Raw genomic sequence first — 24,734 nt, forward strand, 5'->3', positions numbered from 1 at the left:
AGGTTGGTCATAACTTTCCTTCCAAGGAGCAAGCGTCTTTTAATTTCATGGCTGCAATCAGCATCTGCAGTGATTTTGGAGCCCAAAAAAACAAAGTCTGACACTGTTTCCACTGCTTTTCCATCTATTTCCCATGAAGTGATGGGACCAGATGCCATGATCTTTGTTTTCTGAATGTTGAGCTTCAAACCAACCTTTTCACTCTCCTCTTTCACTTTCATCAAGAGGCTTTTTTGAGTTCCTCTTCACTTTCTGCCATAAGGGTGGTGTCATCTGCATATCTGAGGTTATTGATATTTCTCCCGGCAATCTTGATTCCAGCTTGTGCTTCTTCCAGCCCAGCGTTCCTCATGATATACTCTGCATATAAGTTAAATAAGCAAGGTGACAATATACAACCTTGACGTACACCTTTTCCTATTTGGAACCAGTCTGTTGTTCCATGTACAGTTCTGACTGTTGCTTCCTGACTTGCATACAGGTTTCTCAAGAGGCAGGTCAGGTGGTCTGGGATTCCCATCTCTTTCAGAATGTTCCACAGTTTATTGTGATCGACACAGTCAAAGGCTTTGGCATAGTCAATGAAGCAGAAATAGGCTATCCAATTTGTTGCTGTATGATTTTTTTGTATCTCTTTGATATTGATTTTATTATTTCTTCTTTAATTTCTTATTTTGAGTCCTCTCTTTTTTTCTTAATGAGCCTGGATAAAGACATCAATTTTATCCTAAAAAAGAAAAAAAGAAAAAAACACTGGGTCTTGTTTTCATTGATTATTCTGTTGTTGAGGTGGTTTTTTTTGGGGGGGGTCCTCTATTTTATTCTTCTCTGATCTTTATTATTTCTTTTCTTCTGCTGACTTTGGGGTTTGCTATTTGATTCCTTTAGACAGTAACTGACGTTGTTTATTTGAGATTTTTCTTCCTTTTTGAGGTAGGCCTTTATTGCTTCCCTCTTAGAACTTCCCTTTTCTGTGTCACATAGATTTTGGAAAGTTGTGCTTTTATTTTCATTTCTCCAAATGTTTTCTGATAACCTCTTTGATTTCTTCATGACCTATTGTTTTTATTATATCATACTATTTAGTTTCCATGTTTTTGTTTTTTCCCCCATTTTTCTCCCTGTAATAAATCCCAAAAGTGGAAAGTGAAAAAGTGAAAGTGTTAGTTGCTCAGTCATGTTCGACTCTTTGCAACCAGATGGAATATAGCCTGCCAGGCTCCTCTGTCCATATAATTCTCCAGGCAAGAATACTGGAGTGGGTAGCCATTCCCTCTCCAAGCGATTTTCCCAACCCAGGGATCAAACCCAGGTCTCCTGCTTTGCAGGCAGATTCTTTACTCTCTAAGCCACCGGGAAGCCCAAGTTTCATACTGTTACTGTCAGAAAAAATGCTTGATGTAATTTCTGTCCTCTAAAGTTGCTGGGACTTGTTTTGTGGCCTAGCATGTGATCTGTCTTGGAGAATGTTCCACATGCACTTGAAAAGAATGTATATTCTGCTGTTTTTAGATGGAATGTCTTACAGGTATATAATAAGTCCAACTGGTCTAATGTTAAGACCACTGTTTCCTTATTGGTTTTCTGTCTGAATGATTTCTCCCTTGATATAAGTGAAGTGTTATAATCTATTCTTATTCTTTTGTCAATTTTTCCTTTTTCTGACCATTAATATTTCCTTTCCATATTTAGATGCACCTGCATTTCTTTTTGTTCAGTTGCTAAGTCATCTCTGACTCTTTGTGACCCCATGGAGTGTAGGCTCCTCTGTCTTCCCCCATCTCCCAGAGTTTGTTCAAATTCATGTCCATCGAGTAGGTGATGCTATCCAACAATTCTTTTCCTCTGCCACCCACTTCTTTTGTCTTCAGCATCAGGATGTTTTCCAGTGAGTCAGCTCTTTGCATCAGGTGGCCAAAGTATTGGAGCTTCAGCAACAGTCCTTCCAATGAATATTCAGGGATGATTTCCTTTAGGATTGACTAGTTTGATCTCCCTGCAGTCCAGGGGACTCTCAGCAGTCTTCTCCAGCACCACAGTTTGAAAGCTTCAGTTCTTCACATTTAGCCTTTTTTATGGTCACTTCATTACTTAACTACTGGGAAAACCATAGCTTTGACTGTACGGACATTTGTTGGCAAAGTCATGTCTCTGCTTTTAATATGCTGTCTAGGTTTGTTGTAACTTTTCTTCCAAGGAGTAAGCATCTTTTAATTTCATGGCTTGTAGTCACTGTCCACGGTGATTTTGGAGCCCAGGAAGATAAAATCTGCCACCGTTTCCATTTTTCGCCTTCTATTTGCCATGAAGTGATGGGACTAGATGGGACCTGGTATCTTAGTTTTTTAAGTGTTGACTTTTAAGCCAGCTTTTTCACTCTCCTCTTTCACCCTCATCAAGAGGCTCTTTAGTTCCTCTTCACTTTCTGCCATTAGAGTGGTATCATCTGCATATCTGAGGTTGTTGATATTCCTCCCATCAGTCTTGATTCAGTTTTTGTAATTCATCCAGCCTGACATTTCACATGATGCACTCTGCATAGAAGTTAAATAAACAGGGTGACAGTATACTCCTTTCCCAATTTTGAACCAGTCAGTTGTTCCATGTTCAGTTCTAACTGTTGCTTCTTGACTTGTATACAGTTTTCTCAGGAGACTGAGAAGGTGGTCTGGTATTCTTGTCTCTTTAAGAATTTCCCACAGTTTGTTGTGAGCCACACAGTCGAAGGCTTTAGTGTAGTCAATATTCAGTTCAGTTCAGTTCAGTTCAGTCGCTCAGTCGTGTCCGACTCTCCGCGACCCCATGAATCACAGCACGTCAGGCCTCCCTGTCCATCACCATCTTAGGTGCATATATATTAAAGAATGTTATATTCTCTTCTTCTATTGATCACTTTATCAGTATATAATAGCCTTCTTTGTCTTTTTTTATAGACTTTCTCGTAAAGTCTATTTTGTAAGATATGAGTATTGCTACCAGCTTTCTTGTCATTTTCATTTCCTGAAATATCTCCTTCCATCCCCTCACTTTTAGTCTGTATATCTTTAACTCTAAAGAGAGCTCTTGAACATAGATGGGTCTTGTTTTTTCATCCAGTCATCTCCTCTATGTCTTTTGATCAGAACATTTAGTCCATTGACATTTAAAGTGATTGTATATAGATATGTACATATTGCTCGTCTGTTACTTGTTTTCTGGGTTATTCTTTTCATTCTGTGTTCTTTTCATCTTCTTTTAGTTTCTTTCCTTGTGGTTTGATTATTTTGTTTAGTGGTATGCTTGTGTTACTTTCTCCCTATTTTTGTGTGTCTACTGTAGGATTCTGATTTGTGGTTGCCATGGGGTTCATATTTGTTGACCTAAATATCTATTTATTTTAATCTGGTCATTTAAGTCATTTAAGTTCAAGCACATTCTAAAAAATCTCCATTATTTTACTCCTCTCCCCCACATTTTGTGGTTGTTTTGTTTTGTTTTGGCTGTGCCATTATTTCCCTGAACCAGGGATTGAACCTGGTTCCTGCAGTGGAAGCATGAAATCTTAACCACTGGACCACCAGTGGAGTCTCCACACTTTGTGTTTTTTTATGTCATATTTTACATCTCCATGTATATCCCTTAACTGTTTATTTTAGTTATAGTCGACTTTCTAATTTTTGTCTTTTAATCTTATATAAGCATTTGATCCACAGTCTTTGCTGTATATACTGTGCATTTTCCTTTACAAGTGGGATTTTCCTTCCTGTAAATTCTTTCATTTTGTTGTACCCCTTTTTTTCCACTTGGAGAAGACTATCTAAGACTTCCTTTAAAGTTGGGTTAAATATTGTGAATTTTTAGTTTTTCCTAATCTGAGAAGTTCTTTCAGTTCAGTTCAGTTCAGTCGCTAAGTTGTGTCCAATTCTTTGTGACCCCATGAATCACAGCACACCAGGCCTCCCTGTCCATCACCAACTACTGGAGTTTACTCAAACTCATGTCCATCGAGTCGGTGATGCCATCCATCCATCTCATTCTCTGTCGTCCCCTTTAGCTGTCTTTTAATTCTGAATGATAATCTTGTTGGGTAGGTTATCCTGTTTTAGATTTTCCCTTTTTAGCACTATGGGTATGTCATGCTATTCCCTTGTGACTGTAAAGTTTCTGCAGAAAAATCAGCTGATGGGCTTACAGGTGTTTCTTTATATGTTATTCTTTGTTTTTCTCTTGCTGCCTTCAGATTCTCTCTTTGTCTTTAACATTTACCATTTTAATTATGGTAGGTCTTGGTGTATATGTCTCTTTCAGTTTGGGACACTCTATGTTTACCGTACATGGATATCTATTTTTCTTCAGGTTCAGAGAGTTTTCTGGCATAGTTTCATCAAATACATTTTTTTACCCTTTTCTCCTTTGGAACCTCAATAATGCAAATGTTAGTATGCTTGATATTGTCCTAGAGGTCCCTTAACTTGTTCTCATCTTTTAATATTCTTTTTCTGTTCTGATTGGCTGGTTTCCATTATTCTGTCTTCCAGTTCTCTTAGGCATTCTTCTGTATCACTTAGTCTGCTGTTAAATCTTTCTGGTGTTTTTTCATTTCAGTTGTTGTATTTTATGACTTTATTTTTTATATTTTCTACTTATTCGTTAAAATTTTCACTGTGTTCATCTATTATCTTAGTTCATTAAGCATTCTTTTACTAATGCTTTGAACTCTTTCTGATTAATTGTTTATCTCTGGTTTATTATTTATTTTTTCAGGGGTTTTCTCCTTTTTCATATGAAAGAAATCTCTCTGTCTTCTCATTTTGCTTAACATCTGTTTTCTCTATGAAATTAGGTGAAACAGTTACCTGTCTTTGTCTTAAAGAGTTGTGCTTGTATGGGAGCATCTCTGTTCAGACTGTCTTTGCCCAGTGGCTTTGGTGGGAGAGCTGGATCTGAAGTAAGCAGGGTCATATCTTTTCCCAGAGTGTGCGGGCTGGTGTCACCTTGATGGTAGGTAGGATTGGAGATGGAGAATCCAGAGGCAGAGCCAGGTATGATCTGGGGATTCTTGTATGCTCATTGGTCATCACAGCCCTATCAAGGGTGGGGTCTGGTCTCAAAGTCTAGAGCAGAATCCCTGAGGGTGGAGTTCAAGCTGCCTCCTTTCCCTTTGAGTTTGTGCTCCCCTCTCTCCTGACAATGAAATGTTTGCTCCAGTGGAGATCTGTGCTAGAGCAAGAGGATCTGAGTGGTACCTGGTGTAGGCCAGTGTGTGTGCTTGTACTGTGCCTGCACACCATTCAGAGTTCCAGTCTGTCCTGATCTGCCGCTTCTGTGAACACCAGTAATGGCTGTCCCACCCCACCCCCAACCAGATGCAGGGCTGGGTCAGAGCCAGCTCTGTCTCCCACAGATGCACATTTTCCTCCACCATAGCAGCCTTTGACCTAGTGGGAAGCCATGCTGAAGCTCGTGGTGCCAGAGTGGGTGCTCAGTATGGTCTAGGGCATGCCTTGGATCAGCTGCAGGAAACTGACCAGAGACCCAGGCACTTTCAATCTTCTTCCTCTGTTTTGTTCCTAGGCGTAAACAAAGAGTATTCATACTCTTCACGAGCGAATTCTAGGTTTCTTACAGCCCTCCTGTTAGTCCCATTGGTTTTCAAATCAACCAAGGGGACTCATCTTCTCAGTGTCAGACCCCAGGGATGGGATGTCTAACATGTGGTTCATACCACTCACTCCTCAGGGAGGATCTCCAAGCCCATGTAATCCCCCTTTACCTCTGTGTCCCCTTCTAGGGGCATCAGTTCTGACCTGATCACTTCCTACCTGATTCAGTGTAGATCTTTACAGCCTTGATTGTACAAAAGGCTTCCTGCCAGTCTTCAGTTTGATTTTAGTGAGAATTGTTCCACCTGTGATGTATTTTTGATGTGTTCGCAGAGGGTGTGAACACGTTGTTCTTCTACTCCTTCATATTGATCTCCTCTCTCTGGTCCGAGCTTCTGATCTTACCAAAGCGTGGTGTCTGGCTCATCAGAAGTTACTGTCCTCTCCAGGGCAGGAGAATGTGTACTGCTTGCTACTGAAGACTTTATAATTTCATTTTACAGTTTTGTGGAATAGGCCAGTGCAAGGGTCATAAGAGCTGTTTTTATGGAGCTCGCCTGGCACATGGGGGCATGGAAAGACAGTCGACAGACAGGGACAGATTATGCCTGATGGCTAAGTGCCACAGAAAAATCAGAAGGAAGGTGGGATGTGCTAGAGCGGCTGAATGGGAGACTTCTGGAGCACAACCTGAGGTGGGAAGCAGGGTCGCAGGAAGATGTGTTCAAGAGTCTCAGGCTGGAGCTAGCACATTCATGGAGTTGGTATGTCGGAGAAAAGGAGACGAGAACTGGTATATAGAGCACTACCAGCCCAAAGAAGGCATCTTTTTAGCTAGCAAAGTACCAGGTGAATGGACCAGAACAGGTTAGTATAGAGGCATTTTTCCTATTTCTTCTAGATTCAGCACCCTCTAAAGACCAGCTGTCCTCTAAGGAGAAACCCAGCTTCTCAACTGATCTGCAGCTTCTGAGCCAAGCAGGCCCCAGGGACCTTCCTGGCGGTGCACCAGCCCCTTTGGTGCCGTCATCCCCTCCCGTGACTGCTCTGTCCCAAGACAGGGCCCCACCAGCTGCCAGTCCTAAGCTGGAGCCAGCAGCGGGGCCTGCCATGCAGGCAGGGGGACCAGGAACCCCTCAGGGGCCGGCCAGTGAGCATAAGACTCCCTGGCCACTAATGGAGACTCTTGATGCTCAGCTTGCTGCACAGTCCCCTGGCATGGGCCGAGGGCCTTGTGCCCCACCTTTGGAGGCCCCCCTTCACCCCGTGGGTCTGGGGGATCTGGCCTTAGCCAGAGAGCCCATCATCAAGGGGGAGCCCCTATCGGCTTTGGCCCCCGCATCTGGTGCCCCTGGCGGGGCCCCTCAGCCCACTGTGAGCCAGCCCCTTCCCCAACTCCCCACCGTGGTGGGAGCAATCAGTCTGGCCACTCCCCAGCTCCCTAGTCCCCCGCTGGCACCCACCGCCCCGCCTCAGCCGCCTTCAGCCCTGGAGTCAGATGGAGAAGGGCCGCCCCCAAGGGTGGGCTTTGTGGACAGCACCATCAAGAGCCTGGACGAGAAGCTGAGGACTCTGCTCTACCAGGAGCACGTGCCCACCTCCTCAGCCTCGGCCGGGACCCCTGTGGAGGCAGGTGACCGAGACTTCACCCTGGAACCCCCAAGAGGGGATGAGCCCCATACAGAGGCCTCTGGGGGCGGTCTGGCCCTGCTGCCCCAGCCTGCGGTGAGTACTGCCAGAGGCGTTGTCTCCAGGCATTTCATGTCTGACCCACCCATGTGTGAGTTGCCTAGGGAGCAGGGGTCCATCCTTTGAACTGGAGGAGAGGATTTGCAGTTTTGCTACAGAGATGTTAGCAAGTAAGGCTCACAGCTCTTTCTTTCTGTTTCTTTCTTCAGTTGGAAAAGTCAGAAATGGCCCCTGGATTAGAAGTCACACTGGAGCAGTCCGTGTCCTTGTCAGTGACAGGTAACAAGCCGTAGGTGTTACCAGCCTTCCTTACTTTGAAACATTCTGCTTCTTTACCCTTCATCCCCACAGCATCTTGGGTGGGACCCAGATGTGGCAGAAGCAGTTCTAGCACAAACCATGTGTTCACACTCCAAGAGAAAGCCCTCTGTGGAAGTGGGTGAAAGCCTTATTGACTGGGTATTGGATCTTGACAGGGCCTGTCTGGCTCCCCAGTGCTCTCAGTATATTCTGGTGGATACCCCTAGTTCCTATTTCTATAGGAGGTTATAAGGTAACTGGTTATTGGACAGAATGCAAGGCTGGGGCTGGGGAGTTCCAACAGGTCTGTGGAAGCTGCCAGGCTAGAGCCATCCGTGAAGTTCTGAAACAGGATTTCTTCTGTGGTTCCTGAGTATTGTGCATCTCTGCAGGAATTCTTGCTGTAGTTCTCATTTCGTTACCTGAACACATATGTTTTAGCACAAGGGAGTTGGTCTGATCTAAGGTGTTGGTTCCTTCTTGGCCTGGAATTTCTTGGGAGATGGTCAAGATAAGGATCCAACTGACCTTGTAATGGGACCATGGGTGTGTATCAGTGGCAAGAACAGTCCTCCCAGATCACTGAACAAGGGGAGTGGACCGTTGGATTCTGTGGCTGGACCCCAGGACACTGCATTCTTATAGATGCCACACTTTAGAGGGGTGGGGCTTCTGGAATTGGGGTCAGAAGCCGTAACATATGATGTTTACCTGGGGAAGATAAGGATCATGGGATGAAGCAGGCGTGGGCTGGGCAAGGGAGAAGATGAGAGATTGTACCTGAGTGCCCTCTCCATCTCCTTCTGCCTTCTTTCTGTGAGTTGTGTACCATGGGCAGCCGCCTTCTGCATCATCAGTGCCTTCAAGTGCTGGACCCTTCCAGAGTGTGGAACTGACAGGGAAACTCCAAGAGATAGATTCTAGTTTGGAAAAGGTCAATTTTTCTGGTAGTCAGAGTTGATCAGAAACAGAGTACAGTTGGTAATGAGCCTCCTGTCCCCAGAGGTGTGCAGAGCAAGATTGGATGATCTTCACCACAGTCGCGTAGGGAGGAGTGTTTTGTATTGCCTAGAGTTGGGGTGGCATAACAGATAAATCTGGGTCTTCTCAGGAATCTGTGCGGGGGCAGCCCCCCAGCCTGGCTGGAGGCTCTTTCAGCCCCTGTCATGCCTCCCCCAATCCCCTGCCCATGGCAGCATGTCAGTTCAGCTCAGGCTAACACACAGCTCTGGTTTTCTTGTGCTTTGTGCAGGTCTTAATCAGGCCAGGCTTCCACACATCAGCTCCTTCTGCTTCTGTTGTTTACTCTTCACAGCAACCTGGGAAGGCTGGTCAGATGTATCATCTGTAGATGGGGAAATGAGACAGTCTCAGATGACAGGGACCTTCCATAGACTTTAGAGCAGCAGGATTAGGAGTCAGCCTTATTGTTCTGATCTTCCTGGACCTCGTAAGACCCTTTTATCATCAAAACATGTCAGGGAGAGAGAAGGTGATGCTGTCAGGTGAGACAGGACACATCAGGGGTACAGAGAGGACAAGTGAGACAGGTGATAGTCATCAGGTATGTGGAAGGCCTGGCTGTGCCTGAGGGTCTGGAGCAGGGGTCTTCAGGGATCTGAGTAGTATTGGGCTGATGTCTCCCCCCTTTTCTGGATCACAGGGCATCTCCTGTGAAGTGATGGGGTTAGGATGTCAGTAGTTTTTGTTTTCCAGCTGCACATACCACTTCTCACTGCCACTCCCTTTCTCTTCTGGCTGGCTGCTTTTGGGTCATTCCTGCCTTTGTTCTCTGCACCAACCTGAGTAATGGTTTTAATGTTCCTACAGCTGAATCATCTCTGAGCCACATGCTTGGCCATGAAGGAAGACAGGTGGCCTCAGATTCGCTCGCAGCACCCAGTGCCCCCCAGGTAAGAAGTTTTCTCCAGTGAGATGCTCAGTGGGTTGGCGGGCTTGCTCTCTGATGGTGTTTGCGTGGAATCTTTTCCTTTCCACTGTTTCCCAAGGATGTCCCTGCTTCTGCCATCCCTGCCCATCTGGAGCCCACAGAACGGACCAGCAGGGTCCCTGGGGAAACCTTGGCCGAGTCCATGCAGAGCTGCCCGGGGACGTTGATTGAGGGTGGCCAGGACAGCCAACCCCAGCCACACAGCACTCTGGTATCAGGATCCCCTCCGAAGTGGCCAGGGCAGCAGGATGGCAGCTCTCCAGCCAAAACCGTGGGCCGGTTCTCAGTGGTCAGCACCCAGGATGAGTGGACTCTGGCCTCCCCCAATAGCCTGCGGTACTCGGCCCCACCTGACGTTTACCTGGACGAGGCTCCCTGCAGCCCAGACATGAAGCTGGCTGTGCGGCGGGCACAGACAGCCTCCTCCATCGAGGTCGGCATGGAAGAGCCCATGTCCAGTGACTCTGGGGAGGAGTCCCCTCACAGGAGGCCTTCTGTGCAGAAGCATGCCTCCCTGCCCAGCAGCAGTGGTGGTGTGGCCAGTGACTTTGTGAAGAAGGCCGCTGCCTTCCTGCATAGGTCCTCTCGGGCTGGCTCCCCAGGCCTGGAGACACCCAGCAGGATGGGCGTGAAGGTCCCCACCATCAGCGTGACCTCCTTCCACTCCCAGTCATCCTACATCAGCAGTGACAACGACTCAGAGATTGAGGATGCTGATATCAGGAAAGAGCTGCAGAGTCTTCGAGAGAAGTAGGTCCTGTGGATCAGGTCAGGTCTGGGCTATGGTGTCAGGGGTAGTGTCCGGCAGCTGAAGTCCACGTCCTGCCCTGTGCATTTTGAGCTGCTTGGGCTGGGTGTCAGGGCAGAAACAGTGTCCCTGCCGTCAGATCTGGTCCCTGGTCTCTGGGGCCCACACCTCCCCTCCTCCTTCAGTCTCAGACATAGGCCTTGGTCGCACTTGCTCTCTCCCCCTGCAAGTTTACCTGCTCCTGCTGTGGGCAGGGTCACTGAGATACAGCTAAGCCAGGAAGTCTCCTTCAGGACAAGAGGGCCCCACACTTGAGTTACTAAGGTCGGGAGAGGCTGGAATCCTCGGGAAGGAGTGGCTATGAGCTCTTGGAGTGGGCCCGGAAATGGAGACGTGGGCAGGAGAAGCCCGTGCTCTCTCCTACTCTTGGCTTTGCAGAGAGGGCCCCCAGCCTTGGCTGCATTCTCCCTGAGGAAGGCCACCTGGGACCTGCCAGCCCTTTTCTAGACTTTTCTAGAAACTGCCCTTGCCCACAGCCAGCATTCCACCCAAGTCTTAACAGCCACTTCCCACCCATGTGACCTGGCATCTCGGCTCTATTCTCAGGAATAGTGTTGCTTGTGGGCTCAGCCTTAGCTGGAAGCTCTACTGGGCACAGCTGGAGCCCCAGGCTAATGACATATTTTCTGTAGACTTGCTTGTTCAGGCTTCCTCTCCTCTGAGAGGCCTCTTGTGCTGTGTTCCCTCACATGGAGGAAGTAACACTTATTTGCCTGATAAGCTAAGGCAGCCTTCCAATTCTGAGCCCTGAATATTTGTTTCTTCACCAATTTTATGAGTAGGGTTTGTATTGTAAGCATAAATGTGAGAAGTTGTTCATATCCTCCCCCCGTCCCCCCTCCCAAAAAAAAACAGCCATGTTACAAGTCTGGATATATTGGAAAACTTGAATGTCTTAGGCTGGTCTTCATGCAGTTCTGTTGTTGGGTGAGTTGATGCCAGAGGTCTCAGTGATACTCCCATTTGGCTTAGGTGTAAACAGAAGGTGACATCTAAATGCCCTTATGTCCCCTGTGCATGGCCTGTCTGCCCAGCCTACCCTGCAGGCTCTACTCCTCACACCCATCCTACCAGTCCTGGGCTCTCCTGGAGGGGCCCTCATGTTGGAAATGACCAGAATGCCCACCTGGCTTCCCTCTTCCTTTCCCTCCTATAGGCATCTGAAGGAGATCTCAGAGCTACAAAGTCAGCAGAAACAGGAGATCGAGGCCCTGTACCGCCGCCTAGGCAAGCCGCTACCCCCCAACTTAGGCCTCTTCCACACGGCCCCACCCATTGGCCGCCGGAGAAAGACCAGCAAGAGCAAGCTGAAGGCGGGGAAGTTGCTGAGCCCCCTGGTGCAGCAGCTCAAGGTCGTGGCCTCCAGCACAGGTTGGCCCAGGGCCCTCCTAGCCACCCTCAGACGTGGGAGCTGGGCAGATGGAAGGCAGGCACTAGGCCTTGGAAGAGCGCTTCTTGAATCTCCTTTCATTGGAGCAAGGAAGCGTCTTCAGGCCTGAGAGAGCCAAGGCCTCCACCCCTCCTGCCAGGAGGGAAGAACCGGAGTCCCAGCTGCCTGTGGGTTGCAATGTGCTCCTCCCTGCAGAGTGCTGCCCGGGCTGGGGTCTGCTTCCTCTGATCCCATTTCTCAGATGTATGTCAGCCCCTGACAGTAGGGGTTGAGCAGCTGCCTTGGGGGAGGGAAAGGATGATAAGGACCCTTCCCACCCCCCAGCCTTTAACCACAATGCCCAGGCACTAAGAGTACACACCCCAAGCCCCCACACTCTGGGGTGGGGACCCAGTGAGCTGAAAGCCTCAAATGCATCAGGTGGGAAGCCAGCAGTGAGCTGACCTTAAGCCTTCCCTCTCCATGTTGCAGGTAACCTGCAGGATACAGACTCAAGAATTCCTAGGATTACCCAAAATTACTTGAATTCCATATCAATTCCTAAAGCTAACACAAGACTTCGGAGAGTAAGGAAATCCACAGGTCCCCTTTGAGCCCACATGTACATCTGCAGATGGGCTGTGGTCCTTTCACAGCGTTTGCACAACGTAGGTTAGCACCAGTGGAAACAGTGGTCATTTTCTTTGATCTTCCTGACAACCGCACATGGGTGATCCAGCAATGTACCCATTGCCTGTAGGGACTCAGCTTCCCCAAGGTCACCCAGCAAAGAGCAGGGAGGATAGACGTGACCTGAGCTGGCTGGTCTGTCCTGTGGTGCCTCATCGTGCCTGTCACCCCTTCTCCCCCCAACCCAGGTCACTTGTCAGACTGCAGCAGAGCCCCTCCTACTAAGGACCCTGCCCAAGCTGGGGCAGGGCCCACAGCAGCTTCAGACCCATGTGGGAAGGCAGTTCAGACTCAGCAGCCTTGCTCCGTGCGGGCCTCCCTGTCTGCAGACATCTGCTCCGGCTTGGCCAGTGATGGAGGCGGAGCGCATGGCCCAGGTGATTCCCAGCTCGCCCGTCTCCGAGCATGTGCTAGCCTCATAGGGCCCGTGTGGCGTAGAGGGGACATGAGCTGCGGCCAAGGCTGCCGACAGCCTCTTAAGGAAAAAAAACGTTAGATGTAGATTTTGAATGAGAAAAGTGGATGGCCTGCCCATCATCAAGTCTTGCTGTAAGCGGCTCAGAGGGAGGTGCGCTTTGCAAGAGCCGGCCTGGGGAAGGCGCCAGGACCACTGAGAGGTCAGATGTGGCATCTGCTGTGTGCTCTGCGCCGGTTCCCAGGCCCTGGCCCACCCCCACCCTACCCCACTCCCCACTAAACATGGGTCCTTCCGTCAGGAGGGCCAGTTGGGGGGACGAGGGCACAGCTCTTGAGCTGGGAGATTGGCCTTGAGGAGGAAATGCTCGTCACCGCTGCCGTGGATGCAGCAGCTCCGCGATGAGATGCTCCACCCCCACCATCTCTCTCCAGAGAAGTCGTGGTGACCGCTGCCGGTGCCCACCCCCCACCCTGCCCCGCACGCTCTCCTGGGGTCCGCTTCTCTTCCGCTCCAACATTGCCTCCTTTCCATTATGTGATCAGTGGCTGTGGTCCTCTGGGCTGGGCTAGGTGGAGCCGTGGATGCTAAGTGAAGAGGCTGATATGGCTGGTGGTGTGTAGGAGGAATCCCAGAGACTGTACTTGATGCCTGTCTCTTTGTTTTCTTCCCTCTATATTCATTTGCAGGCTGGACGGTTTACCACCCAACGTCTGAGAGAGTGACCTATAAGTCTAGTAGCAAACCTCGCGCTCGATTCCTCAGTGGACCCGTGTCTGTGTCCATCTGTCTGTATTTGTTCTTTTGTATTTTATCACCTCCTGGCCCTTGGTTTCTCCCCTGCCCCTCCCTGTCTTCATTATCTTCCATACATTTTGTAGGACACCTTACCCCACCCCCATTGAAATCATGTACTTAATATAAAAAATGGAACCCCGTCCATGCCCACCCTTCTAGCCCCAGAAAGCGCCAGTGCATGCTCTTGGCTGGCTCATGCCTGGACACCAAAAGCATGTGCAGTGGTTTGCCCACTCCCAGCCTCTGGCGCTCTGCCCCAGGCCCCAAGGTGCTCTGCATTTCTTTTGTCACTCGTTTGTTTAGTGTTTTGTTTTTTTTTTCTTTTTTTATGTTGGACGTAGTTTTATTTCTGTTGCAATCGTGGCAGATTTACACGTCTGCTGTCCCCAGTTCCAGCGACAACAAAAAGACAACCCCGGCCTTCTCTAGACGCATGGTGTGTTTCACACGTGTCTGGACTCTGAAGACATGCATGTAGCGAGCCGAGACAGTTCTAGAAGGTCACTGGAGGGTGTAACTTCTGTACAAGGGCCGTATCTCGACATCCAGTACTGTTAACCCACTGCCCCACTCCCTGCATGTGGAAATGCTGAGAGAACGTGCTCCAGCTAGGATGCCCTGGCCCCCCTCTCCATTCTTGTCACGTCTGGAATCTCTGACCCTGAGAGACGTGATTCCAAGCCTCCTGCTGTGCCTCTCTGTGTGGGCCCGGCCCCTCCTGGTCTTCTCTCTAGCTGGAGCACTTTACTTGGTGTATTTCCCTCTCATCTCACCGACCTCAGAGATGAAGTCAATTATTCAGTTCCTCAAAGCTCTGCTAAATCAAAACTCAAGTCCCAGTCATCATCTGCCTCCCTGGAACACACTGCTAGTACCCAGGGACTCCATGTCCAGGAACGGCACATCTGCTCAGGCTGTCCAAAATGGTTTTCATCCCTCAGACCAATTGGCCAATGATTCAGAAGCTGTGAGGTTTTCAGGTTTTTGTTTTTCAACAGAAGTGTTCTGCTTTTTACCCATTGGATTGTACATGCTGGTTTAGGGTCTCTGGCTTTTGCTGGTACAATAAAGATACATTGTGCTTGTTGGGATCTGAGGCCACATCCATGGCAGGCATCCATCAGAGTTCAGTGTCCATCCCCATGAGAGTGACTTTGGCACACTCCCCGGGAGGGACAGGTCAGAGGCATAAGACTGTGTAGAAATGCTCAGGAACTGCCCAGTGCTTCTTGTCTGCTAACAGTCCCCCCCGCCCCCTGCCGCCCCCCTGTTTCTGCTCAGGTGTCTTGGGTCTGCAGGTTCGTTGCCAGGTTGGGTAGGGGGCTGGGAGGCCTGCATGCATCCTGGCTCCCTGCTCACCTCGCACATCACCCACTAATCCCTCTTTCTTCTGCCTGTGTGTGCCTGGCTCTCTCCTGGGAAGCTGTGGCGAGGGCACTTGCACCTCTAGGCATCCCCTAGTCAGACAAGTGTGTGTATCACTGCTTGAGGGTGGCCAGCCAGGCGTGGGAAGCAGATTAGAGCAGGGCATTTGGGGTAAAAGTGTGAGTGAAGAGAACCATGTAGCCCCTGAGGTCATTGCCAGGCTACCTTTCTACTCAGGTGGTTCTTTTTTTAAGGGTTTTCATTTATATCATTATTAATTATTGTTTCAAGATAAAAAAATTGTTTGAGGCTCAGTGGGGACAAAGGTTTATGTTTTCCTTCTGTGCTTGTGTGTGTGGCTAGGAAGAAAGAAATGTGTGTGGCACGGCTAGGTAGCAAACGGGGAGCTGGCCTGTGTAGATTGATTTTAGGTGGTGGTACATGCTGGTCTGTAAGGCTTTATTTCCTCCGATGCTATGAATCCAATAATGCTGCCTGTTTTCACACAGTGGCCCTTTTAGGCATACCATGGCTAAGCTCGGAGAAGCCAATGGCACCCCACTCCAGTATTCTTGCCTGGAAAATCCCATGGACGGAGGAGCCTGGTGGGCTGCAGTCCATGGGGCCGCTAAGAGTCAGACACGACTGAGCGACTTCACTTTCATGCATTGGAGAAGGAAATGGGAACCCACTCCAGTGTTCTTGCCTGGAGAATCCCAGGGACGGGGGAGCCTGGTAGACTGCTGTCTATGGAGTCGCACAGAGTTGGACATGACTGAAGCAGCTTAGCAGCAGCAGCAGCATGGCTGAGCTCCTAGTCTTTGGGCCACAACGTGGCCCCCACATGCTCTGAGGTTGCTGGTCAGGAGGGTGTACTGTGGGTTCCTGCCCTGGACCCGCTCACTGCAGCCTCCAGCTGAGCCATGTGAAGCCATGTGAAGAAGCCACTCTAACGGGGTGAGATAACCCAGGACTCCCCATCCCGTCCCAGTGCGCTGGCATTTGCTGAACCCTGCAGGGGGTTCTCTTGGACCTGTAGACTGCCGGTTTCTGGGTGACCACGGAGCTTTGTGCTCTGAGAGGAGACTGAGCACGTGCCTCAGTGAGAGACCTACCTGAAGGCTGACAGGCGGGGTGACTTCGGGTTGGCTGCAAGGCCAGAGGGAGCTTGAGCTTGGGTGTTGAGAGCTGTGGCTCTGGGGTTGTGGGGGAAACTGGTCCAGCCCAGACCTGGAGGTAAAGCCAAGAGAAGGTTTTCAGTTTGTACAGGGGACAGGACTCTAGGAAAATAAAACCTGTGTTAAGCTATGAAGTACACAAAGAAGGTCCCAGCTTCCATGAAGCTTGGAGAAGATAAGAGGGGTTGGAGATGGGTGGGGGCACCTGGGGTGGAGCTGCAGGCAGCTTCGGGAGTTGGGGAGGTAACTCGAGGTGGCGAAGCAGCCATGCCCCAGATGGAGAGCCAGGGGAGGGTGAAGCCTGGGTGCTGCCGTAGGGTGGGGACCAGAACAAGCCAGCCCTCAGAGCAGTAAGCGGGCTGGCACTCAGGGAAGGGCAGACTTGGGAGTGAGGCTCTGGGTACAGACCCCTCCTAGCAGCCAGTGGAGGGTTCAAGGAAGCTTGGAGTCAGGGCTGTGAGGTCATGTTCAGAAAGTGGTTGTGTCCTGTTAGTCAGAAGCTGTGGTCAGACCCATTGATCCTCCCTGAACCCCACCCCACCCTGCCTCCACTCTTCATTGGAACAGAGACAGGTGCGGGCCGAGCCTTTCTTTGTGCACAAGGAGCAGTGAGGTCTGCTCTGTGTTTTTCTCACGTGTCCATCAGCAGCAGGCCGGGTGTCGTCCATGCTGTAGCAAGTTTGTGTCTGGGACCGCTTGGCGCCACAGTGCAGCCCCCCAGCTTCTTCCCTCGCCTGGGACTCTTCTCATCCCTCCCTGTCACGAAGCCCCAGCCTGCACTGCGAGCACCCAGGAGGAGCTGTCCTAAGGGCGGGCCCTGTGCCACTCGGGGAATGAAGTTCAGGGTGGAGTCACCCTCGGGTAGAGCTGAGACACATCCTTCCTCCCTGCTTACGCTTCCCAGAGAAGTTTCAGCTCCGTTCTCGGATCTAGGTGGCTTGATCCAGAGACACCCAGGCTGATGTTTTGTCTCTATGTCCCATTTGTCTTCTGTGCCAGAGGAGAGCACCCGATGCCACTGGGAGGTGCAAGGCTGACCGGTGGAGTTGCGCCTCTTGCTATGGGGGGAAGTGGGGAAGCCCCTGGCTGGTCTGCACTAAGGCTGTTGTCCCCAGTTCCTTGTGAGCTTCGTTAGTATTTGAACCTTGGTAAACCACAGGTGTGATAGTGGCTGCAGGGCCTGGCCCAGGCAGATGTGATAGTGGCTGCCCTGGTCCACCTCTTGAGCAGTTTGCCTGCATCATGTATCCTGGGATTTGAGGTGTCCTTCTGGCACTCCAAGGTACCTGACAGGGCTGGCCATACATACCAGGAGCCGCCTCTATTTCCATGCCAAAGTGAATGTAGGGGCAAGTCGGGTGGGGGACCTCATTACATGCAGGCCTGGGTGATGCCTGAGACTCCTGGCCTGGCTATGGGGGTCCTGCAGACACGAGCTGCACCAGGATAGGATGTTAGGTCATCCAGTGTGTTGCTCCTTTGCAGTCTGGGAAGAACAGTTTTCTCAGTAGTTAGGAGAGGCTGCCAAACCCCAGATCCCTAGCATCTGCCCATGTGGAAGCTTCTCAGAGTATTTCTGGGGTTGCTAAGCTGGCTTTTGCCGAGCCTTGGCTAAGGATGGAACTATGGGGAGGACTCTCTCTTCATGGGATACCAGGGGATGGGGCTGGTTAAAACCATTATTCCCCATGTGCGCCTGATGTTGGCTTCCTGTAGGCCTGTGTGGGTCCCATGTAGGTATCCTGTGGGCCGCAAGTAGGCCCCTGGTGTGTCCCATGTGGGCCCTTTGTGGGTTCTGTGCAGGCCTGCTGCCCTTGCATTGCTCCTTTTAGCTTGATGTTCCTTGTAGCTGCCTTGTTCCTTCCTGCTCTGTAGGCAGGAATCGATGTGTATACTAGCACAGGGTGGGTTCAGCAGGGCTGGGTAGAGACTTGTTCATCAGACACTGTCTGCATGGTGTGTGTTTAGAGCAGGACTCAGGCCAGGGAGCAGACACAGCGGACAAGATTCGAGGGGCCACTTGAGGATGGACAGGACTCTGGTGTGAGTGTGGACTGGTTAGCCACATGATGCCCGCTCAGCTGTGGTCTTATAGAGCCAGACAGTGTGACCCTGTGTGGAGGGATCCAAATCTGGTTTGTTTGTGTTAAAGATCCACCTTAAGGGCTGGGAGCTGACCAGGCTCTGGTCACCTCAGGGCCCATGTTTAGCCAGGGTATGGACGGCCAGGAGCTATGCTCCATCCCTTAGGCTGTGTCCAGTGGGGGTGTGGGGGTATCACTTTCTAGCTCTGAGCACCATGTCCTGGTGTCTGATGGCTTTGACCCTACCTGGGTAACCAGAAAGATCAGTCTGGAGCCCTGATATCAGGCTGATCGCAGGCACAGACTCCCTCTAGCAGGCAGCTTCTGTGGCTAGCTAGCGTGTTCTCTTTCCCATAAGGGTGATAGGAGACAGCTCTGAATGCAGAGCTCTAGCAACACTAGGAGCTGCCAGGCAGGCACAGAGCAGCCTTTTGAAAGAACCTGTTATGGTTAGACTGTAGGGACCTGGCAGAGTACTTAGTCCCAGGTCCCAGGGTCGTCTGTAGGGGATTGCTGTGGTCCAGAGGACAGTACAACCCCAGGATCTCGACTAGGAAATCTGTGATCACATGCACAGTCACAGAGCCCAGAACCCTCCTCCCTTTGTACCTTGGAACCCCTAAAGGGCTTTGTGCTTCCCGCTGTGGTCCATCTCAGGACACAGATCAGCAAAAACTTTTCAGAGTTCCCACTGAGGGTCAGTCTGGATTGCTCCTGCCTGGCCCAGTTCCGCTTTATTCTCATTCTGTTCCGTTCTGTCACTCAGTCGTGTCCGACTCTATGTGACCCCGTGGACTGTAGCCTACCAGGCTTCTCCGTCCATGGGATTCTCCAGGCAAGAATACTGGAGTGGGTTACCGTTTCCTTCTCCATTATTCTCATTACAGACCCCAAATGAATATCACCTCCCTTTTTTACCAAGTCAGCCTCAGCGAACACAACAGGATGAACCAAAATAAGTGCAGCTCAGTGTGAGCTAGATTTCTGAGCCAATGAGTACAGCTTTTCCCCAAAAAGCCTTTGCCCCTGTCCCCAAATACAGGAAGCACAGTGTCTTGCCTTCCGTAGTGAGGGGGCTGGGAATGGTGCTGTGGTGGGCACTCCCTTGGGAGAATGGGGGTGTGTAGGGAATCGTACTCAAGGGGAGGGGCCATGGGCAGGAGCACAAACAGACCCTCCATGCTAGCGTGGCCTTGCTGAGTGACCTTGGGAGCACCTGAGCTGTCCTTGCCCATCCCACCTTTGCCTGCTCAGCTGCCTGGAATGCCACAGGGTAAACCGGGTGTGGCAGCCCCTTTCGGCCAGCTCATCTGCCCTCCAGGTGGGCACTAATTGTCAGTGCCAAACACTAAAGTCACTGCCCATCTGTCTTAGCACAGGCAGCCTCTGGGAGCTCTTAGCGATGGTGCAGTAAGGAGGGCTCTCACCCTGCCCCATGGACAGGGAATACCCAATGAGGCAGCCGTGTTACTGAGAATGAGGGTCAGCTTCCCTCCCGCCTCTGTAGACAGGGCTCCTCATATTTCCCCCTCCACACTCACCACTGGCCTGTTCAGGGCAGCCCACGATCTGAGACTGGCCTCAAATCTGCAAAACAATGTATCTTTTTGCACTTGTAAAACTGCCCATGAGCCTTATGCCAGGCAGGGCCAGGCTGTGCTCCCGAGAGCTCTCCTGGCTGACTTTTGTGGGCATCCTGCCTTAACCAGCAGGACTCCCAGAAACCTTACATTTGAAAGCCAAGCAGTGTGCTTTGCTTTTTTTTTTAATCGTTTTTTTTTTTTTTTCTTTCTCTATCTCTCGTTCTCTCTCTTTTTTGTTTTTTTTTGGAATATGCTTCTAGAGACACACACACTTCTACCTGAAGCTTGGGGCTTGGCCCTGCACCTCCGCCCCTCGGCGAAGCTCGTGTAAACCTCCACACTGACTTGGGGGCCTCCCAGTTAGCCCAGGAGGCCGGTCCCTTCTTTCTGAACTGCTGGCCTTGGCTCCTCCTCGCACACTGATGACTTTTGCTTAGAGTGTGGTGGCTTGTCCCCCGTGTGTGCTGTCCTGCCTAACCCTGTGGTCTTGTGTCATTTCTTCTTCCCTTGCAGGGTCTGCCTTGAAGCGTCTCTGTCTAGGCAAAGAGCACAGCAGTCGTAATTATCGGGTTTTTTACCCCTTGTCCGCTTCCATCGCATGGGCTTTATTGTGGCTAGTGCGCATCAGGGTTTCCACGGCTGGACCGGGAGCCAAGGGCCCAGCGGGTAGGCGGGTGTGGACCCGCTCTGCGCCCACCTTCCGTGGGCGCTGCTGGGCCTCCACCTGGCGAGATAGCTGCCCTCAGGCACACTTTCAAGCCTCTGTGGCTCTTAGAGTTTGTGCATTCTTGCCGGTTCACATCTAACTGGCTTTCCTTCTCCGAAACGTCCATGTATTACCAATCATTAATTGGCTCCTTTTCCAAAACCGTAGGAATGAGTATTTCCTTCAAGTGCTAAAGATGAGTGCCCCCACAGAGGAGAGATGCCGGGACAAAATGGGTATCAGTTTACCTGGGCCGCCCACTGCTCTCATCTCATGCCTCTTTTTTTTTTTTTTTTTTTAATTTAAAAAATTTTTCTGTTTTTCTTTTTGGGCTGAAATGTTCATGTAGAAATAGCAACGTGTGTAAAAATCTCATCACTAATGTTTAACTGTTTGTGTCTGTGCTTTTTCATTGCTAGCCTCTAAAGTAAACTATGTTTTGCAATGACTTGTTTGAAGAGATGGTCATTAGGTTATTTATTTAGTGCAGAAAATTTAAAAATTGGATTATCCAAAATTGCCAACCAGAAATTATGTACTAGAGGAGGAAAGGGACACAATTTTAAAAAGTTTAAAAGTCCTATTTTGGTCCTTAAAAAAGATCTTTGAGTAAAGTGGCCAAGTGTGCTCTCCTTTTTCCAGCTTCACCTAAGCCACAGCCCCAGGCCTTCCTTGGGCATCTGGGCCTCACAGTTCCTTCTGCAGGCGTCAGCCCCTTAGTTGGCACCAAGGCTCTGGATGTTTGTACCCCTTATTATTATTATGTGCTCTGGTAAGGAGAGGCACGGTTTCTGTGTCTTAAATTCCAGATCACCAAATCATTATCGTTCACGGAAATAGCAGTCCAACCTCTTGCTAGCGTTTTCCCTTTGCTGGAAGGATATTGGCAGCTGCTAAGCACTCTGCCTGAAGTATTGTTGAGTCTCCTCTGAATACTCATGTTAGAACTTAGAGTGCAGAAGCCGGAGGACTTTGCCCCTAGTCTGTGTCCAGCTGTACTGGCAGTTTTCTGAACTCCCACACATGGAGGTCAGGTGGTCCTGGGCAGTGTGGGCACAGAATGGATACTGCGTAAAGCTTCCAGCAGCTGGGATCCTGTCCCCTGACTGTTGAGGTGCGTGATGGCTGCCTGGCAAAGCCCTGTAGCCTGAGATCACTCCACTGTGTCTAAAACTGCATGGACCCCCAAATGCGGACCATCTCCTGAAGCAAGGTGTTGCCTGGCTTAAGCAAGACCATTGTTTAAATGACTGCAGCCGGCCAGTGGTGCTGGCGGGCGGTGTCAGCAACCCTGGCCTGTGTGTGCTCCCCAGGGTCCTCCACCAGCAGCCTGGTCCCGGGCCCTGAGCCGGGCCCCCAGCCTGCCCTGCACATCCAGGCGCAGGTGAACAACAGCAACAACAAGAAAGGCACCTTCACGGACGACTTGCACAAGCTGGTGGATGAGTGGACAAGCAAGACGGTCGGGGCCACCCAACTGAAGCCGTCACTCAACCAGCTGAAGCAGACACAGAAACTGCATGACATGGAGGCCACAGCAGGCTGGCCCCTGGCCTCTGGCGAGGCACGGGCTGTAAGTGGGGCGTGGGGGGGGAAGGGGGGTGGATTTGCCCAGAGTCGAGGGGACAGAATGGGAGTGAAGCCACGACTCCAGATCTCAGCAGAGCAGTAGGCCCTGAGCTGGTGCTGGGCAGTGTCTAGGTGGGACTGGCCAGCAGCTTGCAGGTGTGGCCTTGTCCTGCTGGCCCCACCGTCACTGTCTTCCATCTGAACCCAAGCTGGCAAAGTGGGCATGGTCTGCATGACGTACCCAGGGGATACCTCTTGTTGCCTTTTAGCTCAGGTGTGCCCAGAACACGTGGGACAGAAGTGAGGAGCTGCTGTCTTTGGTTCTGTTGTGTGATTTGTTCCTGGATCAGGACTGCTGACTTCAAAACCTACTTTGAAGGAGTATTGCCTCTTTTTCAGTCTCCTGGGGGAATTTGTGCAAGATTATTTCTCCCTGAAATGTTTAGCAAAGTTTACTGGTGAAGCCATCTGGGCCAGGAGGTTTTATTTTATTCTGTTTTGTTTTTTGTTTTTTAAACTTTTTATTTTATATTGGAATGTGGTTGATTAATAATGTGGTCTCAGTTTGAAGGGTACAGCAAAGTGTTTCAGTTATACATACATGTATCTGTTCTTTTTTCGAATTTTTTTCCCATTTAGGTTCTTTCATAATACTGACCAAAGTTCCCTATGCTATACAGTAGGTCCTTCTTGGTTATCCATTTTTTGGTGGGGGAGGGGGCTGCACTGAGACTTCCTTGGGGCTCGTGGGCTCTTTGTTGCACACCGGCTTTCTCTGGTTGTGCATGGGGGCTTCTCTCTAGTTGTAGTGTGTGGGTTTCTGTTTGGCGCACAGGCTCCCGAGCTGGTGCATGCAGGCTCTAGAGTGTGTGAGCTCAGTAGTTGCAATGTACAGACTTAGTGGCCCTGCAGCATGTGGGATCTTCCCCAGCCAGGGGTGAAATTCGCATTCCCTGTATTAGAAGGCGGATTCTTAACCACTGGACCACCAGGGAAGTCCCTGTCCATTTAAAATATAGCAGTATGTACATATCAGTCCCAAACTCCCTAACTGTTCCTTCTCCCATCCTTCCCCACAGTAACTATAAGTTCGTTCAAGTCTGTGAGTCTGTTTCTGTTTTGTAAATAAGTTCACCTATATCATTTTTTTAAGGATTTTACATAAAGTAGTGATATTTTACAATATTTGTCTTACTTGGTCTGACTTCATTCAGCATGATGGTCTTTAAGACCATCCGTGTTACTCTAAAAGGCATTATTTCATTCTTTTTAATGGCTAAGTAATGTTCCCCTGTATATGTATACCGCATCTTTATCTGTTCATCTCTCCATGGGCAAGTAGGTTGCTTCCGTGTCTTGCCTATTGTAAACAGTGCTACAGTGAACATTGGGGTGCATGTATCCTTTGGGGCCATGTTTTTGTCCGTATACATGCCCAGGAGAGGGATTACAGGATCATATGGTAGCTCTATTTTTAGTTTTTTGAGAAGCCTCCATACTGTTTTCGACAGTGGCTATGAAGTGAAGTGAAAGTCGTTCAGTCATGTCCGACTCTTTGTGACCCCATGGACTGTATAGCGAGAATACTGGAGTGGGTGGCCTTTTCCTTCTCCAGGGGATCTTCCCAACCCAGGGATCAAACCCAGGTCTCCTGCATTGCAGTCAGATTCTTTACCAGCTGAGCCACAATGGAAGCCCACAGTGACTGTACCGATTTACATTTCTACCAACATTCTCTTCACACTCTCCCCAGCATTTATTGTTTGTAGATTTTTTGATGATGGCCTTTTATTTTATTTTTTTGAGCGTGGGAAGGTTCAAAAGTTTCAAATGTACAAAAGATTGAAAATTCTTCAGTGAACTCTCAGGTACCATCTACCTGTGAGGTGTGATTGACATTTTGCTTGTATGTATTTGCCACATTTCTCTCCATCCCTCGAGGGTAAAGTTTCCATTATGGATTTAATTTCCTTTACAGTTTTAGTACCATTTAGGTTTTCTGTTCTTTCTATTAAATTCTGCTTTTCTAACAATTGGTATATCTCTAAATTTATCTTAAGTTTTTCAATTAATTGGCTTAAAGTTGTTTATAATAGCTTCTCTTCACAGTTTGCAGGATTTGCAGTGATGTCTTGTTTTTCATTCCTGATAATGGTGATTTCTCTGAGTTTATAAATTTTATTAGCCTTTTCAAAGAACACGTCACTTTGATGATAATTCTTTATTGTATGTTTCATTAGTTTCTTCCTTTTATTATTTCTTCTATCTTTGGGTTACTTTTTTCTAGAAAGTTTCTTGAGATATGTAGTGCATTGATTTTGAGCCTTTCTTCTTTTTTAATATAGGCATTCAGGCTATAAAATTCCTTCTACTGGTATTAGCTGCATTCCAAAGATTTCTATATATAGCATTTTCTTTAGCCTTCTGTTCAAATATTTTATAGTTTCCATGGTGATTTGAGGTAATATAGTTATTAGGGTCTTCTCAGGTGGTAAAGAATCCGCCTGCCAAGAAGGAGACTCAGGTTCAATCCCTGGGTCGGGAAGATCCCCTGGAGAAAGGAATGGCAACCCACTCCAGTATTCTTGCCTGGGAAATCCCATGGACAGAGGAGCCTGGCATGCTACAGTCCATGGGATTGCAAAGA

At 49.4% G+C, this 24,734-nt stretch overlaps 1 protein-coding gene across 6 annotated transcripts in view; it reads left to right on the forward strand.

Annotated features, from left to right (window-relative positions):
- The window catches only part of WNK2 (WNK lysine deficient protein kinase 2), a 151,672-nt gene that overhangs the window by 103,910 nt on the left and 23,028 nt on the right, over positions 1-24,734 (forward strand). Inside the window, exons 20-29 of one of the 6 annotated variants that reach the window (XM_055427493.2) lie at positions 6,484-7,307; positions 7,481-7,550; positions 9,402-9,484; positions 9,581-10,272; positions 11,487-11,701; positions 12,578-12,766; positions 13,494-13,592; positions 20,326-20,370; positions 21,832-22,091; positions 22,727-22,766. In XM_055427493.2, the coding sequence (XP_055283468.2) occupies positions 6,484-7,307; positions 7,481-7,550; positions 9,402-9,484; positions 9,581-10,272; positions 11,487-11,701; positions 12,578-12,766; positions 13,494-13,592; positions 20,326-20,370; positions 21,832-22,091; positions 22,727-22,738 (2,489 nt within the window). In that variant the 3' untranslated portion in view covers positions 22,739-22,766. The remainder of the gene's footprint in view (positions 1-6,483; positions 7,308-7,480; positions 7,551-9,401; positions 9,485-9,580; positions 10,273-11,486; positions 11,702-12,577; positions 12,767-13,493; positions 13,593-20,325; positions 20,371-21,831; positions 22,092-22,726; positions 22,767-24,734) is intronic. The other 5 variants (XM_055427489.2, XM_055427490.2, XM_055427491.2 and 2 more) reach the window with 5 other exon arrangements.

The sequence above is a fragment of the Moschus berezovskii genome, chromosome 7 (genome assembly GCF_049115385.1).
Source record: "Moschus berezovskii isolate FMDL1 chromosome 7, NW_MosBer_1.0, whole genome shotgun sequence".
Classification (NCBI taxonomy): domain Eukaryota; kingdom Metazoa; phylum Chordata; class Mammalia; order Artiodactyla; family Moschidae; genus Moschus; species Moschus berezovskii.